The sequence below is a fragment of the Anomaloglossus baeobatrachus genome, chromosome 1 (genome assembly GCF_048569485.1).
Source record: "Anomaloglossus baeobatrachus isolate aAnoBae1 chromosome 1, aAnoBae1.hap1, whole genome shotgun sequence".
NCBI classification, from domain to species: domain Eukaryota; kingdom Metazoa; phylum Chordata; class Amphibia; order Anura; family Aromobatidae; genus Anomaloglossus; species Anomaloglossus baeobatrachus.
The window spans coordinates 274,258,889-274,273,899 of record NC_134353.1 but is presented as its reverse complement, the minus strand read 5'-3'; the positions used below and the strand labels follow the sequence as shown (position 1 = coordinate 274,273,899).

At 49.3% G+C, this 15,011-nt stretch overlaps 1 protein-coding gene across 12 annotated transcripts in view; it reads left to right on the top strand.

Moving 5' to 3' along the window:
- Positions 1-15,011, top strand: part of CENPE (centromere protein E) — a 383,839-nt gene that overhangs the window by 322,889 nt on the left and 45,939 nt on the right. For 8 of the 12 annotated variants that reach the window (XM_075350238.1, XM_075350220.1, XM_075350205.1 and 5 more), the window contains 7 exons: positions 2,301-2,405; positions 2,496-2,768; positions 10,959-11,063; positions 11,165-11,437; positions 12,155-12,259; positions 12,345-12,617; positions 13,037-13,351. In XM_075350238.1, coding sequence (XP_075206353.1) covers positions 2,301-2,405; positions 2,496-2,768; positions 10,959-11,063; positions 11,165-11,437; positions 12,155-12,259; positions 12,345-12,617; positions 13,037-13,351 — 1,449 coding nt within the window. The remainder of the gene's footprint in view (positions 1-2,300; positions 2,406-2,495; positions 2,769-10,958; positions 11,064-11,164; positions 11,438-12,154; positions 12,260-12,344; positions 12,618-13,036; positions 13,352-15,011) is intronic. The other 4 variants (XM_075350263.1, XM_075350281.1, XM_075350255.1 and 1 more) reach the window with 3 other exon arrangements.

Below are 15,011 nucleotides of genomic sequence, written 5' to 3'. Positions count from 1 at the left end.
ATTGTGAGCAACCCTTTCTTTACTGTAGGTCTCTAATCATCCACCATATTCTGTGCATCAAGGAAAAAGTGAGGAATCTTGAAGGTGACATTTAAATGTATTACCTTCTAATGCCACATAATGATGAACCTATTCACTGCTTTCTGTAGAAGGTATTTCAGAGTGTGCATCCTCCCTCTCCAGTCCTCTAAAGGATTAAGCTTGCAGTGGCAGAAAATATTCTTTATTATAGCGCCATTTATTCCATGGCGCGTTTCATGTGAAAGGGGTATACATGGTAGGGACAAGTGCAACAATCGTTAACAAAACAAGGCACAGACAGGTACAGGAGGACAGAGGATACAGTAGGTGAGGTGGAAAAATCTTGGATGCGATGGTGGGAAGCGGAGATGAGAGGGGAGTAGAGGAGAATTTGCGAGGATCGAAGGTTACTTGTGGGTAAGTACCGGGAGACTAGGTCACAGTTGTAGGGAGGAGACAGGTTGTGGATGGCTTTGTAGGTCATGGTTAGGGTTTTGAACTTGAGTTGTTGAGCAATGGGAAGCCAGTGAAGGGATTGGCAGAGAGGAGAGGTCTGGTAGTAGCGGGGGGGACACGTGGATTAGTCGTGCAGCATAATTTTAAAATAATTGTAGGTATGCGAGACTGTTAGAAGGGAAGCCACAGAGCAGGAGGTTGCAGTAGTCCCGGCGGGAGATAAGGGCATGCACTCGGGTTTTTGCAGCTTCTCCATGAAATATTTTTGAGTTTGAGGCGGCAGGAGGTAAAGAGGGCTTGGATGTGTTGCTTGAAGGAGAGAGCAGAGTCTAGAGTTACTCCTAAGCAGCGAGCACGTAGGACTGGGGGAAGTGAGCAGCCATTGACTTTGATGGATAGGTCAAGTGGAGTGGTAGAGTGAGGAGGAGGAAAGATAATGAATTCTGTTTTTATCCATGTTCAGTTTTAGAAATTGAGCAGAGAAAAAAAAATGCTATAGCAGACACACACTGGAATTCTGGTTAGTAGGTAGGTGATGTCAGGTCCAGAGAGGTAGACCTGCGTATCAGTGTAGAGGTGATACTGAAAGCCGTGTGACTGAGCAGTCCCAGTTCAAAGGTGTAGATGGAGAACAGCAGGGGTCCTAAAACTGAACCTTGAGGGACACTGACGGATAAGGGGGCGAGATGAGGAATTCGTGTGAGAGTGGGAGACGCTGAAAGTTCCGTCGGTTTAAATTGCATTTTTCACAGTCCAAAGAATTGCTGGACACTTTAATCTCCAGATATTTAAACAGACACCTCCTGCAATCAAGTTATGAAAGAGGAACTTCCCCATCTAATAGTCAGCCCTGAGTACTCTTCAAAAGACTGAATCCCCTCAATGGTACTTTGATCTTTTTAAACTGTTGACACGGGCATACAGATAATAGGATACTGACAATAGTCTTACCTTTTTATGCCTCATAGCAGATGCCTTGTTGTTGAAATGATATTTTATCACTTTATGGTAATGGGTTCTTCCAGGCTATGGCGTGTATGATGCCTGGAAGATAGCATTGTTTTCGTCTGCCTGTTACTTGTAGTTGCTGCTCTAAAGTCCTGCACTTGCGCACCAAAAGTTAGAAAGAAGCTAAATAGAGATTAAAACAGGACAGTTATACTTAGTCTCCCACGTGGCTGTCACATTGCTTCCAAGTGCACTAATTAATACTTATGCATATTCACTGCTTCCCTCGCCCAGCCTCTGGTTGCAGTCAGAATCCCGGCGTATTTGATTTGTTGTGGAGTGTAAAGATAAATAATATGAAAAAATGATGTACTGTCCCCCCATATATTGATACCCAGCACAGATAAAGCATACGGCTACAAGCTGCAGCCCCCAGCAATGCACGTTAAAATGTTTTAAAACCGGCATGCGTCCCCCGCCCCTCCTTCCCACTTTTGATACCCAGCCAAGATAAAGTGGACAACTGAGGGCTGGTATTCTCAGGCTGGGGAGGCCCATAGTAGTTGGGCCCCCCTTGCCCAAAAATGGCACACAGAAGCCGCCCCGAAAAATGTTGCATCCACTAGATACGACAATTCCGGCCCTTTACCCAACTCATCCCGATTGCCCTGCTGTGGGGTATTACCTGTATGCTATGAAGCATACAGGTAAAACTGTTGCCAGCATCCTATTATCTGTATGCCCATATTAACAGTTTAAAAAGTTAAAAGGGGGACAAATTCCCTTTTTAATATACCTATTGAAACCCTTTTTAAATATTGCGAGTTGTCTTAGAGTTTGAGCAGTTTTTGAATCTTCTTGCTTCTTAATCACAGGCTATAGAAAATCAGGGTGATCTTATAAAGGCACGAGACGATCTCCAGCAACAGGTACAGCGGGTAGAAGAGCTGACATGTAAAATCGCATCTTTAGAACAAAAGGTATGGGGTTTGAATCAATGCTACATTTTATGTCCATATTCCACAGATCTAGCATCTTTATAAGTCCTTTTCTTCCCTTTCCTTTACCAGTCGTCTTCAGTCGAGAACCAATTGCAAGAAACTGTTTTGCTTTTGAATGAAGCCAGTAGTGAGCGAGAGATTATTGAGCTGTCAAAGCAGAAACTGATATTAGAACTGGAAAATCTACACAAAGAAATGGAGACCAAACATCTGGCTGTGGACGAGGCTGAAAAAGAAAGATCTGAAGCCGAACAAAAGATACTTGACCTCACTGTGCAACTGCAAACTACGTCCGAGGAGAGGAACCAAATGCAGCGGACAAATGAAGAATTGCAAAAACTGGTAATGAACAAAATGATTAACTTTTTACAATGTTGCTTTAACCCTTTTGCTACAAGGACAAAAATCACACTTTTGACATTAATAAAAAATAATTATTGTAGACTAAAATCAACTTATACCCCCCACATTAAAGGGAATCTGTCACCAGTTTGACCATTTTTAAGTTATTTGTTTTTTTGGGGGGGGTTTTATTAGAACTTTTTTCAACAAATCAAAATCATATCAAATAAAATCTCGATCATGCAGTCCAAAAATCCAAGTACACCTTGAAAATATGCAAGTGTTTGAAATTACACACTATAAAATAGCGGATAAAGAGTAGAATTTAAACATTCAATCTTTATTTCGTGTCCCGAGCATCCTATTACTTATTTGAAACCCCACTAATCCTAATTTGCGTAAAATGTTCTAAACTCTAACTTTGTATCAAATCTATCCTAATTTAAATCTAGCCAACTCCCTGGATGCTAGCCCAGATTCATCTAGCCATACTGACCAAATCTAATCAAACTTTTATTAATGGTCCCTCTTTTGCTATAAATACTTTTTTCAAAGTTTTTGAACAAATTAAACTTTCTCTATCGTTTCATTGGGGGACACAGGACCATGGGTTATGCTGCTGTCACTAGGAGGCTGACACTAAGTAGACATGAAAAGTTAGCTCCTCCCTAGCAGTATACACCCCGAGCCGGAGGCGGGCTCAGATCAGTTTTTAGCTTAGTGTCGTAGGAGGCTGATGTGGGCCGTCTCGGCCCCCTCAGCCACTTGCTTTTTTGCGTTTTTTTCTCTTATTTCGGCGCCGCTCAGCGCTCTCATACCTGTCCTTTTTTCTCTATGCAGGTTTTTTCGTCACTCTTACTCCGCAGCCCTGTCGGTACCACTCCCCAGGGTCGCAGGGGTTTGAGATCTTGGGCCCTCTCCCCCGTCCGCCCCCGCTGGTACCACTCCCGGGGGTGTTCGTGTGGGCAGGTTTGTCGTGGGCACCCCTGATTCGCCCGGAGGTATCACCCCAATGGGCCTACAGGGGCATTCAGCAGGGATGGATTATTGGCAGCGCGCTGTGTTTTGACGGGCCCTCACCGCTGCTCTCTGCTGCTGGGGGCTCCTTCCCCCATCATGACGTCCACTTCCCTGCCTTGTACACGCTCTCTCCCGGAGTCTGCCGTCTCCCAGGGCGAGGGCACTGTTCACAGGCAGGGGCTGGGTGCCCTGCCTGCACCGCTTCCACCTCCGCCGCCGAGTCAGGTAGGACAGTTCCCTCTCCCTGCCCTCCTCCTCGGCCGGCCCCTAACTTTAGTCCCCGGTCTCGGCCTAGCCGCGCTTGCACCTTAGCCACGCCCCCCGCCGCAGCGCTGTGACCGCCGCTTGTCTGGCCCAGCCTCCCCCCACCCTGCAGCCCCCTAGCTGATGGTGGAGGCGGTTACTTTCGGTTTCTTCGCGCCGAATCGACGCTCCTCCCCCAGCCTGCTCCAGCGTCCCCTCGCCATATTGCTGTTTCTCTGAAGCTGCAGCGCCGGCGTTTCCATATTGCACCGCATCTCTGGTAGCTCCATCCTCCAGGATCCCTCTGCTGGACTGGTGGGCGGCACACAGGACCGGGGTAAGCTCTGCTCCTCAGGAGTAGCCCTCACTAGGCAGCGTTTTTTCCCTTAATTTAGGGACGAGTTAACCCTCTCCTGTCTCCTTCCTAGCAGCACCAGGGAGAGTTTATCCTTTTCACCATGCCTAATACTAAGTCCACCCGTCCCAAGCAGGCCCCCTTTGCCTTATTCTTCGCATGCTCCTCCTGCAAAACCAAGTTTTCCCAAGGCCAGGACGCGCCACTATGCTCCGTCTGTTCTGATAACGCGCAGCACCTGCAGGACCCCTCGGCCGACGCTACTGAGACCGCAGCGCCAGATGCTACAGGCCCCTGCGTCCCGCCCTCCCCCGCATGGCTAGCGTCACTGTCCCAGTCCGTAGAGTCCCTCTCTGAGGCTTCTCGGACCATCGCGCAAGCCCTGCGCCTGCTGCCGTCGCTTACTCAGACACCCGCAGACCCGACGCTACCGCCGCCGGAGCAAGTAAGCCCCGTTGCAGGGACCTCTTCGGCTGCGCAGAAGCGTACCCGTAAGGTCTCGTCTTCAGACTCTTCGCAGGTTTCACCTTCACCACCAGGTCCGTCCCATCATTCCTCCCGGGAACCTTCTGACTGCTCCGATGATGAGGACGATGCAGCACCCCTGCTGGACACTGAGCAGGTGGCTGATATTCGGCGTATGGTGAATAGCCTGGTGGAGGCAGTGAACCAGACCCTAAAGGTACAAGTGGACCCTGTCTCCTCTCAGAGCACCCAGGTCTCGTTTAAGCGGATGAAGCGGCCCCAGAGCACTTTCAGCGGACATCCGGAATTTGCCGACTTGCTGCGCACCCACAGACAGCAGCCAGACAAGGTATTTACCAGCAGCAGGTACATTAATCTACACTATCCTTTTCCAGAAGATCTTAAAAAGGACTGGGCGGGCTCTCCTGTGGTCGACCCCCCAATCTCCCGCCTATCCTCTCACACAGTCCTTCCACTCACTGACGGTACGTCCCTCAGAGATCCCACGGACCGTACTATTGACAGGTTGGCCCGTTCCGCCTTCGAGGCGGCGGGCACTTCCCTCTCTCCAGCCTTTGCCTCGGTTTGGGTCGCGAAGGCACTGATGTCCTGGGCGGACACGCTACGCTGCGGACTCCGAGAAGTTTCTGCCAATCCGGATCTGGTCCTCATCTCCTCGCAGATTACCCTCGCGGGTGAGTACCTGCTCAACGCAGCCCTGGCATCTGCCAATTGCGCGGCCCAGGCCGCCAGCAACAACGTGGCCATCCGCCGAGCACTCTGGCTCCGTTCCTGGAACGCGGACGCGGCCTCTAAGAAGTCGCTGACTTCTCTGCCTTTCCTAGGGGAACGTCTTTTTGGAGAGAGACTGGACAAGTTGATCTCCGATGCAACGGGGGGAAAGAGTACATCTCTCCCCCAATTGCGCCCCAAGCGCATCCTAAATCGGCGCCCCGCCGCTCGTTTTCGCCCCTTTCGCAGTTTCAATTCCCCTCCCCAAGCCCGAAAAAGCCGCTCTCCCCCGAGAGACAGGCGGACCCCGTCATTCAAGACCAATCCAAGCTGGCGTTCACGCCCCCGCCAGCCCACGAAGTCTTCTTCTGCTTTCCGCCGACGCTCCTCCAAGTGACTCGCGGTCTGCGCGCTCCAGCGCCGGACTAGTGGGAGGACGTCTGTTGCGCTTCCAGCATGTGTGGATCCCCCTGACCGCGGATGCCTGGGTCAGGGAGATCATCACATCGGGCTACAAAATCGAATTCGACTCAAGGCCGCCAAATCGTTTTTTCCTCTCCCGTCCTCCCGAAGCTCCCGCACGAGCGCGTGCGTTTTTTCACGCCATAGACTCCCTCCTCCAAGCCGGAGTCGTGGTGCCAGTTCCCCCCGCAGAACGTTTCAGAGGGTTCTATTCCAACATTTTCGTGGTCCCCAAGAAAGACGGGTCCGCCCGCCCCGTCCTCGACCTAAAGCTGCTAAACAGGTCGGTGAGGTCGCGGCCGTTTCGAATGGAGTCACTCCGCTCCGTGATCGCGTCCATGGAGATCGGCGAGTTCCTGGCATCGCTGGATATTCGGGACGCCTATCTTCACATACCTATAGCCACCTCTCACCAACAGTTCCTCCGCTTCGCGATAGCGGAGGATCACTTCCAGTTCACGGCTCTTCCTTTCGGCCTCGCATCCGCTCCCAGAGTCTTCACGAAGATCATGGCGGCGGCCATGTCCGTCCTCCATTCCAGGGGTGTCATGGTCATCCCGTACTTGGACGATATGCTCATCAAAGGCTCGTCGTTCAAGGATTGTCGTCTGGGGGTTCAGGTCACGATCGACACCCTCTCCCGGTTAGGGTGGCTGATCAACCGAAAGAAGTCCTCTCTGACCCCGGGCCGGCGGATCACCTTTTTAGGCATGGTATTCGATACCACCCAAGGTCGGGTCTTCCTCACACAGGAGAAGATTTCCTCTCTGCAACAAGGCATCCGCGTTCTCCAGCGCCAGCGCCAAGTTTCCATCAGGTTCGGCATGCGAGTCCTCGGGCGGATGGTAGCGGCAATGGAAGCCGTTCCCTTTGCGCAGTTCCACCTCCGGCCCCTCCAGCTGGCCTTGCTGAAGGAATGGGACAGATCTCCCTTTTCCCTGGACCGCAGGATCCTTCTTTCGCCAGAGACCCGCCACTCACTCAGCTGGTGGAGCAATCAACGCAATCTCACGTCAGGAAGGTCATTCCTTCCGCTCCAATGGAAAATAGTGACCACCGATGCCAGTCTCCAGGGCTGGGGAGCCGTGTTCCGCCATCACACGGCTCAGGGCCGTTGGACGCCGCGGGAGAGCTCTCTCCCGATCAACATTCTGGAGATAAGGGCCATTCGGCTAGCCTTGCAGCAGTTTCGGCACCTAGTTCAGGGTTGCCCGGTCAGGATCCAGTCGGACAATGCGACGGCGGTGGCGTACATCAACCACCAAGGAGGCACAAGAAGTGCCGGGGCGATGCGAGAAGTCAGGAAGATTTTGCATTGGGCAGAGCGTCATCACTCTCTGATCTCAGCGGTCCACATCCCGGGCGTGGACAATTGGGCGGCGGACTTCCTCAGCAGGGAAGGCCTCGCGTCCGGCGAATGGTCTCTCAATCAGGAAGTCTTCAACCAGATCTGCGGCAGATGGGGCGTGCCAGATGTGGACCTAATGGCCTCCAGGTTCAACCGTCAGGTTCCGCAATTCGTAGCGCGGTGCCGCGACAGCTTGGCTTTAGGAGTCGACGCACTCACCCTTCCATGGGGCCAGTTCAGTCTCCCGTACATCTTCCCTCCACTTCCTCTAATCCCGAGGGTCCTCAAGAAGATCAAGGCGGAAGGAATACCAGTAATCCTGGTGGCTCCGGACTGGCCCAGGCGAGCATGGTTCGCAGAACTCACTCAGCTCCTCGCAGACACTCCTTGGCGCCTTCCAGACCGTCACGATCTTCTTCAGCAGGGACCCCTTTTCCATCAGAATTCAAGGGTTCTAAGTTTGACGGCCTGGCCATTGAATCCTGGGTTCTAGCTCAGGCTGGTTTCGCTCCAAGAGTGATACAAACAATGATTAAGGCCAGGAAGCCTTCTTCTTCAAAGATTTATTACCGCACGTGGAAAGTTTTCTTCAGGTGGTGCGAAGAGAACAACGTTTCTTCTCCCCTCGCCTTCTCTCTTCCTTCACTATTGGCATTCTTACAGTCAGGCCTAGATACGGGTCTCTCGCTAGCCACACTGAAAGGCCAGATTTCGGCCTTGGCAATTCTTTTTCAGAAGCCACTGGCCTCTCGCCCGCAGGTTAAGACCTTCATCCAAGGAGTTGCCCACCTAGCCCCGCCTTATCGTCGCCCTCTAGATCCGTGGGACCTTAATCTAGTCCTAGGGTCCCTTCAGGGTCCTCCTTTCGAGCCTCTGCGAGATTCTTCCCTTTCTCACCTGTCTTGGAAGGTAGTGTTCCTCGTTGCCGTCACTTCTATTCGAAGGACGTCGGAACTGGCAGCTCTTTCTTGTCGTGCACCCTTTCTGGTTTTTCACCAAGATAAAGTGGTTCTCCGGCCAGATCCCTCCTTCCTTCCGAAGGTGGTCTCCCCGTTTCATCTAAACGAAGAAATTGTCCTTCCGTCCTTTTGTCCTGGACCCTCCCACAGCTTGGAGAGGTCCCTGCACACCCTGGACCTAGTGCGCGCCCTTAGAATCTACATCTCCAGGACCGCGCCGTTCCGTAAGTCGGATGGTCTGTTTGTCCTTCCTTCGGGCCCCAAGAGGGGCGAGGCGGCATCCAAGGCCACAATTGCCAGATGGATCCGTTCCGCCATATCTGAGGCCTATCGGATTCGGGACAAGTCTCCGCCTCGGGGGGTAAGGGCTCACTCTACCCGAGCGGTGGGAGCCTCTTGGGCGATTAGGCATCAGGCGTCGGCCGATCAGGTCTGCAAGGCCGCCACCTGGTCTAGTCTGCACACCTTTACCAGATTCTACTAAGTTCACACTCAAGCATCGGCAGATGCGGCTTTTGGGAGAAAGGTTTTGCAGGCGGCAGTTGCGCACCTGTAATAGGGTGACAACATTCAGTCGTAGTGTAGGCCCGCCGGGGGAGGTCGTTGTTTTTTCTTCCCTGCGGCGGTGCTTCGGTATTCCCACCCAGGGACTGCTTTTGGACGTCCCATGGTCCTGTGTCCCCCAATGAAACGATAGAGAAAGAAGGATTTTTGTGTACTCACCGTAAAATCTCTTTCTCTGAGTCTTCATTGGGGGACACAGCACCCACCCTGCTTGGTTTTTTTGTTGTTTTCATTGCATTTGCCTGCCATTTTCAGGGTCTTATGTTCATAGACCACCTGTTCGCACGGCTGCATTAATTTAGTTATAACTTAGTTTTATGTATGGTGATTCGGGTACTCCTCCTACTGCTTCTGCACAAACTGATCTGAGCCCGCCTCCGGCTCGGGGTGTATACTGCTAGGGAGGAGCTAACTTTTCATGTCTACTTAGTGTCAGCCTCCTAGTGACAGCAGCATAACCCATGGTCCTGTGTCCCCCAATGAAGACTCAGAGAAAGAGATTTTACGGTGAGTACACAAAAATCCTTCTTTTTAATTTTATTCCTTTCTAGTTGAACTCTTCCCATCTCTAACCAATGTTACACTCTTAGTTTCCTCACTAAGTATAACATTCAGGCAACGGCTAATTTACCCATCTTGCTAACTTGAAGATCCTCCACATACCGCAATACACAAACTAAAGGAGTTTTTCAGTTTCCACCCCAAACACTCGATTAATCAGGCCTACTACTTTATTCTAAAACCTTTCCAGTTCTGTGCAGGACCACATCATATGCAGTAGTTTTGCTCCTTCCACTGGCACTGTCGACCAGTTTTTAATGAAAATAAAAATAGTCCGACTACGCCACTCGCGGTTTGCAACCAGGGATGGTATGGCCGCCGCTGGGGATGATGGACTGGGGCAGCGTGGATGGTGGAGCCCTCCGCGAGCAGGGTTTTTCCCCAGGGGTAGGTGAAGGGTTAACATGGAGGCACGCGGCAATAAGTCAGTCCAGACAGGGAGTGCAGTTTGATTTTCTTTACTGGATCCGTGCCCAGGGGACGTGCTGGATCCCAGGTGCGCCCGTGTCCTTTATAGCTATGCCAGCCAACCTGGTGCCACTCTCCCACCGATTTTACTCTGATGTATTTGTCAATCCTCCCTGGCGTGGAGCACTTGGAGGTCTTTCTGGTGTCTGGGTCCTGCCGCAGGCAGCTTGGTCTATTTAACGGAATTTCTCCCGATCCCCTCTTTGCTGCTGATGCCTCGGACGTTAGTGGTAGCAGATGAGTCCTGGAAACCCACCCGCCTTGCAGACTTAACAGATGGCTTGAAGTCCTGGTCTGTTCTGGGATCTGCACAGTGTGCGTGCAAAGTACTGTGAGCCCTGGATGTCCACCCCACAGGATCCCTCTATCCTTGGAGCTTGCTCTCTCGCTCTCCAGCTAATTTTCTCCTGAGTGGCTGTTCTTACTACTCAGGTCTTTGCAGAGTCTTTGCTACTTTCAATGTGTCTCAAGAGTCTGTTCTCTGTCTTGACACCTTTCCTTTTACTGCCGCTCGCTTCACATTCCTCTACTCAATCCTTCCTCTTTCACTTCCTTTCTCTGACTCCCTAACCACACTTCCCAGGTCACTCTCTCCTCCCCCCAGGACTGGTCCCTCCTTTCCAATTTGGCTGCCTGTTAGCTCACAGTGCCCAGCCCTGTCACCGGGCTCTAAGGAAGGGGGGGTCACCCACCCCGGTTATAAGTGTATATTTTGTGTGTACTGACTGGCACAGTCATGTAGGACCCGAGCTGTTGCTTTGCTGTTACCTTATTTTGTGGCACCTGGTTACCACAGGGGCGTCACATTGCATTCATCAGATACAACAATTCTGCCACTTTACCGGCCTTGTCCCAATTGCCCTGCTGCGGGGTATTACCTGTATGCTGTGGGGCAGATTCGCTGTAATATATTTTCTGAAACTTCTTTTTTTTTTTTTTTTTTTAAATACTGCGAATTGTCTTACAGAATTTGTGAGTAGTTTCTCAATAGTCTTGCTGCTTCTTCATTACAGGCTACAGAAAATCAGGATGATCTTAGAAAAGCACAAGACGCTGTCCAGCAGCAGGTACAGCGGGTAGAAGAGCTGACATGTAAAATCGCATCTTTAGAACAAAAGGTATTGGGTTTGAATCAATGTTACATTTTATGTCCATATTCCACATGTCCATATACAACATCATTTGTAAGTCCTTTCCCCTTCCCCCTCTTCTCTACCAGTCGTCTTCAGTCGAGAACCAATTGCAAGAAACTGTTTTGCTTTTGAAGGAAGCCAGTAGTGAGCGAGAGACTATTGAGCTGTCAAAACAGAAACTGATATTAGATCTGGAAAATCTGCACAAAGAAATGGAGACCAAACACCTGGCTGTGGACGAGTCTGAAAAAGAGAGATGTGAAACCGAACAAAAGATACTTGACCTGACTGTGCAACTGCAAACTACGTCCGAGGAGAGGAACCAAATGCAGCAGACAAATAAAGAATTGCAAAAACTGGTAATGAACAAAATGAAGAGTGTGTTAAGGAGAAATTCCATAGTTTTCGGGAAATCTCCTTCTTAACAGGGAATGTCTGCTGTAATTTCGATTGAAAGTCACTGAGAGCCGGCAGAGAAATTCACACCACACAATATAGTTGGTATCAATTCCTTTCTCAGTAAGAGCAGGTGCACATGTGACGTGCTTTGTTTTTACAAGCCTTTTTTATGGCACAGTAATCGGGTAATCTTAGTAAAATTGCTAAGTATGCCGTTGGCTATATTAAAAGCATATGCAGAAAACCTGTGATGTTTATCCATTTTTTGAGACTTCCCCTCCATTCCTGTGTTCCAACTCCATAACTTGCAAAGTCTTTATCACATACCAGATACAGCCGGCCATTGTTATCAATATTTTCATTCTGTTCCCGTGTTTCACGATGTCAGTTGCTGACCTTGGTAATGACATGCTTACATGCTCTTGTTACTCATATAGAAAAATAAGCTTAGTTATAGAAAAAGCACATAGAAAAATATATATTTTATTCTCACAGTAAAAAATATATTGTATTCTCACAAGAGAACTTTTTCAATATTGCTTTAACCCTTTAACTACAAGGACAAATTTCACACTTTTGACATTAATTTAAAAAAAAGCCTTTAATTATAGAATAAATTCATATTATACCCCTGCATTAATATATCTGCCGTTTAATTTCACTTTTTCACTATTTAGTCTACAGAAATCCAAGATGAGCTTCAAAAGACCAAAGAAGAACTTCAGCAGCAGAAGCAGAGCGTGGAAAAACTAACAAATGAGATTTCATTCCTTCACGAGAAGGTATTCATTCACCACTGTACATGGCTGAATATCTGCCTCATTTCTAGGGATGTGCAAACTCCTTTTTATGTTCCAATCTCCACAGTCGTCTTCACTAGAATGTGAATTAATGGAAAAGACTCAAATCCTGGAGAAAGTTGCTGAAGATGAACGTGTTTTTGACCAGTCTAAACAAAATCTGACTGCTGAATTGGAGCAGGTTATGGAGGCCTTAAAGAGCAAGGACTTTGAGTTGAAAGAAGCTGAGAAAAGAAAAGCAGCATCTTCTCAGAAAATAATTGAACTCTCCACAGAAATGGAAAATATTACACAAGAAAAGGATTACCTGCAGAATTCCAGACAAAAACTGGAAGAGGAGGTAAGTTTTTATAGCACGGCGCAATTTGGTTAGAATGGGGTTGGAAATAACTTCCTTCACGTAGGTTGTCCTGTTCTACGTCTTGCCCTAGAGGATTGCATGATGTCAACCTCCCTGTTTGCTTAAGTATTGAATGAAGAACTGCTCCAGATTTCAGTGCTAGGAAGCACAGAGGTAACCATGGGGTCCTTCTTATTCAGGACCATACCCTCAAAGTTTGAGTTGTGCAAGGATATCTTAGAAGACCTGCTTTGGTTGACCAGTGTCTCTTCTAAATGGGGCAACGTCCTCTTTAAATGTTGTGGGATTTCCTTGGTTCTTTCATTCAGTATCCAAAAATGTACAATTTCTAGATTTTTTTTTTTTTTTTTTTTTTTTCTGTAATCCCATTTATTTTTCTTGCCTTGTTTAAACATCAGGCTGTGAAATTAACAGATGAAATGCAGCAGCTAAGACATGAGCGTGACCTCTTAACCAATGAACAAGTTAGGAAGAATAATCAATTAAAAGAACTGGAAACTGAGCTCCAACAGATACAAGAGAAAATGCGTCTCAGTGAGTCCTCCACCAAACAAATGGAGACCGAGAACGTTGCACTACTGAAGCAGCTGCAGCAGTGTGAGCTGGATGTGGCTTCCCTTCGCCAAGAACAGGAGCAGTTCCAGCAGCTGCTCCAGAGAGCACGAAGTGAGAAGGAAATTATATATGACAGCTTGCAAGATCAAGAAAAAGCAGTACGTATACCAGATATCAAAGTTGCTACCTCAGTAGTAAAATTAAATATCTACCATTACTGGCATAGATCTACAATTTATTTTTTTTTCACTTATGTATATGAGTAAAATTAATTTGGTTGCCCATGAAAATTAGTGAATCTACTAGAAAATAACGTTTCACAATGTTATTAAAGTTTTACACATTTGAAAAGTTGAAACTTAAATGCAGCTTTGTTTTTAAAGAAAAATGTTTAAAAAAAAAAAATATTGCTGGATTGAGGTGTTTTCTTAAGTGTTCATGCTTACAGAGGCTCTTTCACCACTTTGAGCATATTAAACTGGCAATATCATAGAACACTGGCTGGAGAGATGAGTAAAACGTATGTTTCTTTGTCGCTCCATTGGGAGACCCAGACAATTGGGTGTATAGCTTCTGCCTCCGGAGGCCACACAAAGTATTACACTTTAAAAAGTGTAACCCCTCCCCTCTGCCTATACATCCTCCCGTGCATCACGGGCTCCTCAGTTTTATGCTTTGTGTAGAAGGAGGCACACATTCACTCAAGCTCCCATTTTAGTCAGCAGCAGCTGCTGATTGTATCGGATGGAAGAAAAGAGGGCCCCAACAGGGCCCCCGGCATGCTCCCTTCTCACCCCACTAAGTCGGCGGTGCTGTTAAGGTTGAGGTACCCATTGCGGGTACAAAGGCTGGAGCCACATGCCGTTTTTCCTTCCCCATCCCTTAGAGGCTCTGGGAGAAGTGGGATCCTAACCGGTCACCATTCACTGGGACCGGGCTCCCTCCGCAGCCCCTGGGGGAATCTGACGGACAGGAGACTGGGTATCATCAGGGACAGGCCCTGCATCTAAAAGGTACTCGGTGTCCCCTTGGGGACGGTGCATGGAGCGCCTGTGTTACAGACGCTGCAGCGGCTGCTGTTTTTTTGTGACGACCGGGACTACCGCGCCGACCGCGCCTGTTTGCCGGCCGCGCTATTAAATTTAGTCCCCGGCTTCTGCGGCCTAGTACCATAACTCCCGCCCCCGGGTCTGCCAGTCAGGGGTAAGGGCGGGACGGTCGACTGGACGTCGGCAGTGAGGGCTGGAGAATACTTAGGTGTTCTCCTCCCCCCTCACTGAGCACCGTGGGGCACCAGATTCCCGCACTTTATTAGTCACGCCCACGGCCCCCTCCTCCCCTGAGAGCTCTGGCAGCCATTTTTAGAATCACTTCTGCCGGTGGAGGATTTCAGAACGAGCTCTGCAGCTCTGGGAGGCCCAGGCAGGGAATCTGGTGGACACACAACCGCTTTGGGTGGTCAGTAAGCCACACCGGTTATCCGGTGCTGGCCCCCCTTGGGTGCCGAAGTGTGTGTGTGTGTGTATAGATAGAGATAGAGATAGAGATACATATACATATGTGTGTGTATATATATTTGTATACATTTTCTCTGCTCGGCCGCATTGTTTTGCTTTTGGCTATATACCCTCAGTGATCACTCTCAGAGGAGACTACAGCATGTCGTCCGCAAAGAGCAAGGGTGCCAAGGCACAGGCTTATTTTGCAACCTGTACCTCTTGTGCGGCTATGTTACCTGCAGGTTCCACCTACCCTCACTGTGTGCAATGCTCGGCCCCTGTGGCACTCACTCAGCCGGAGCCTCGGGCACTGGTGGGA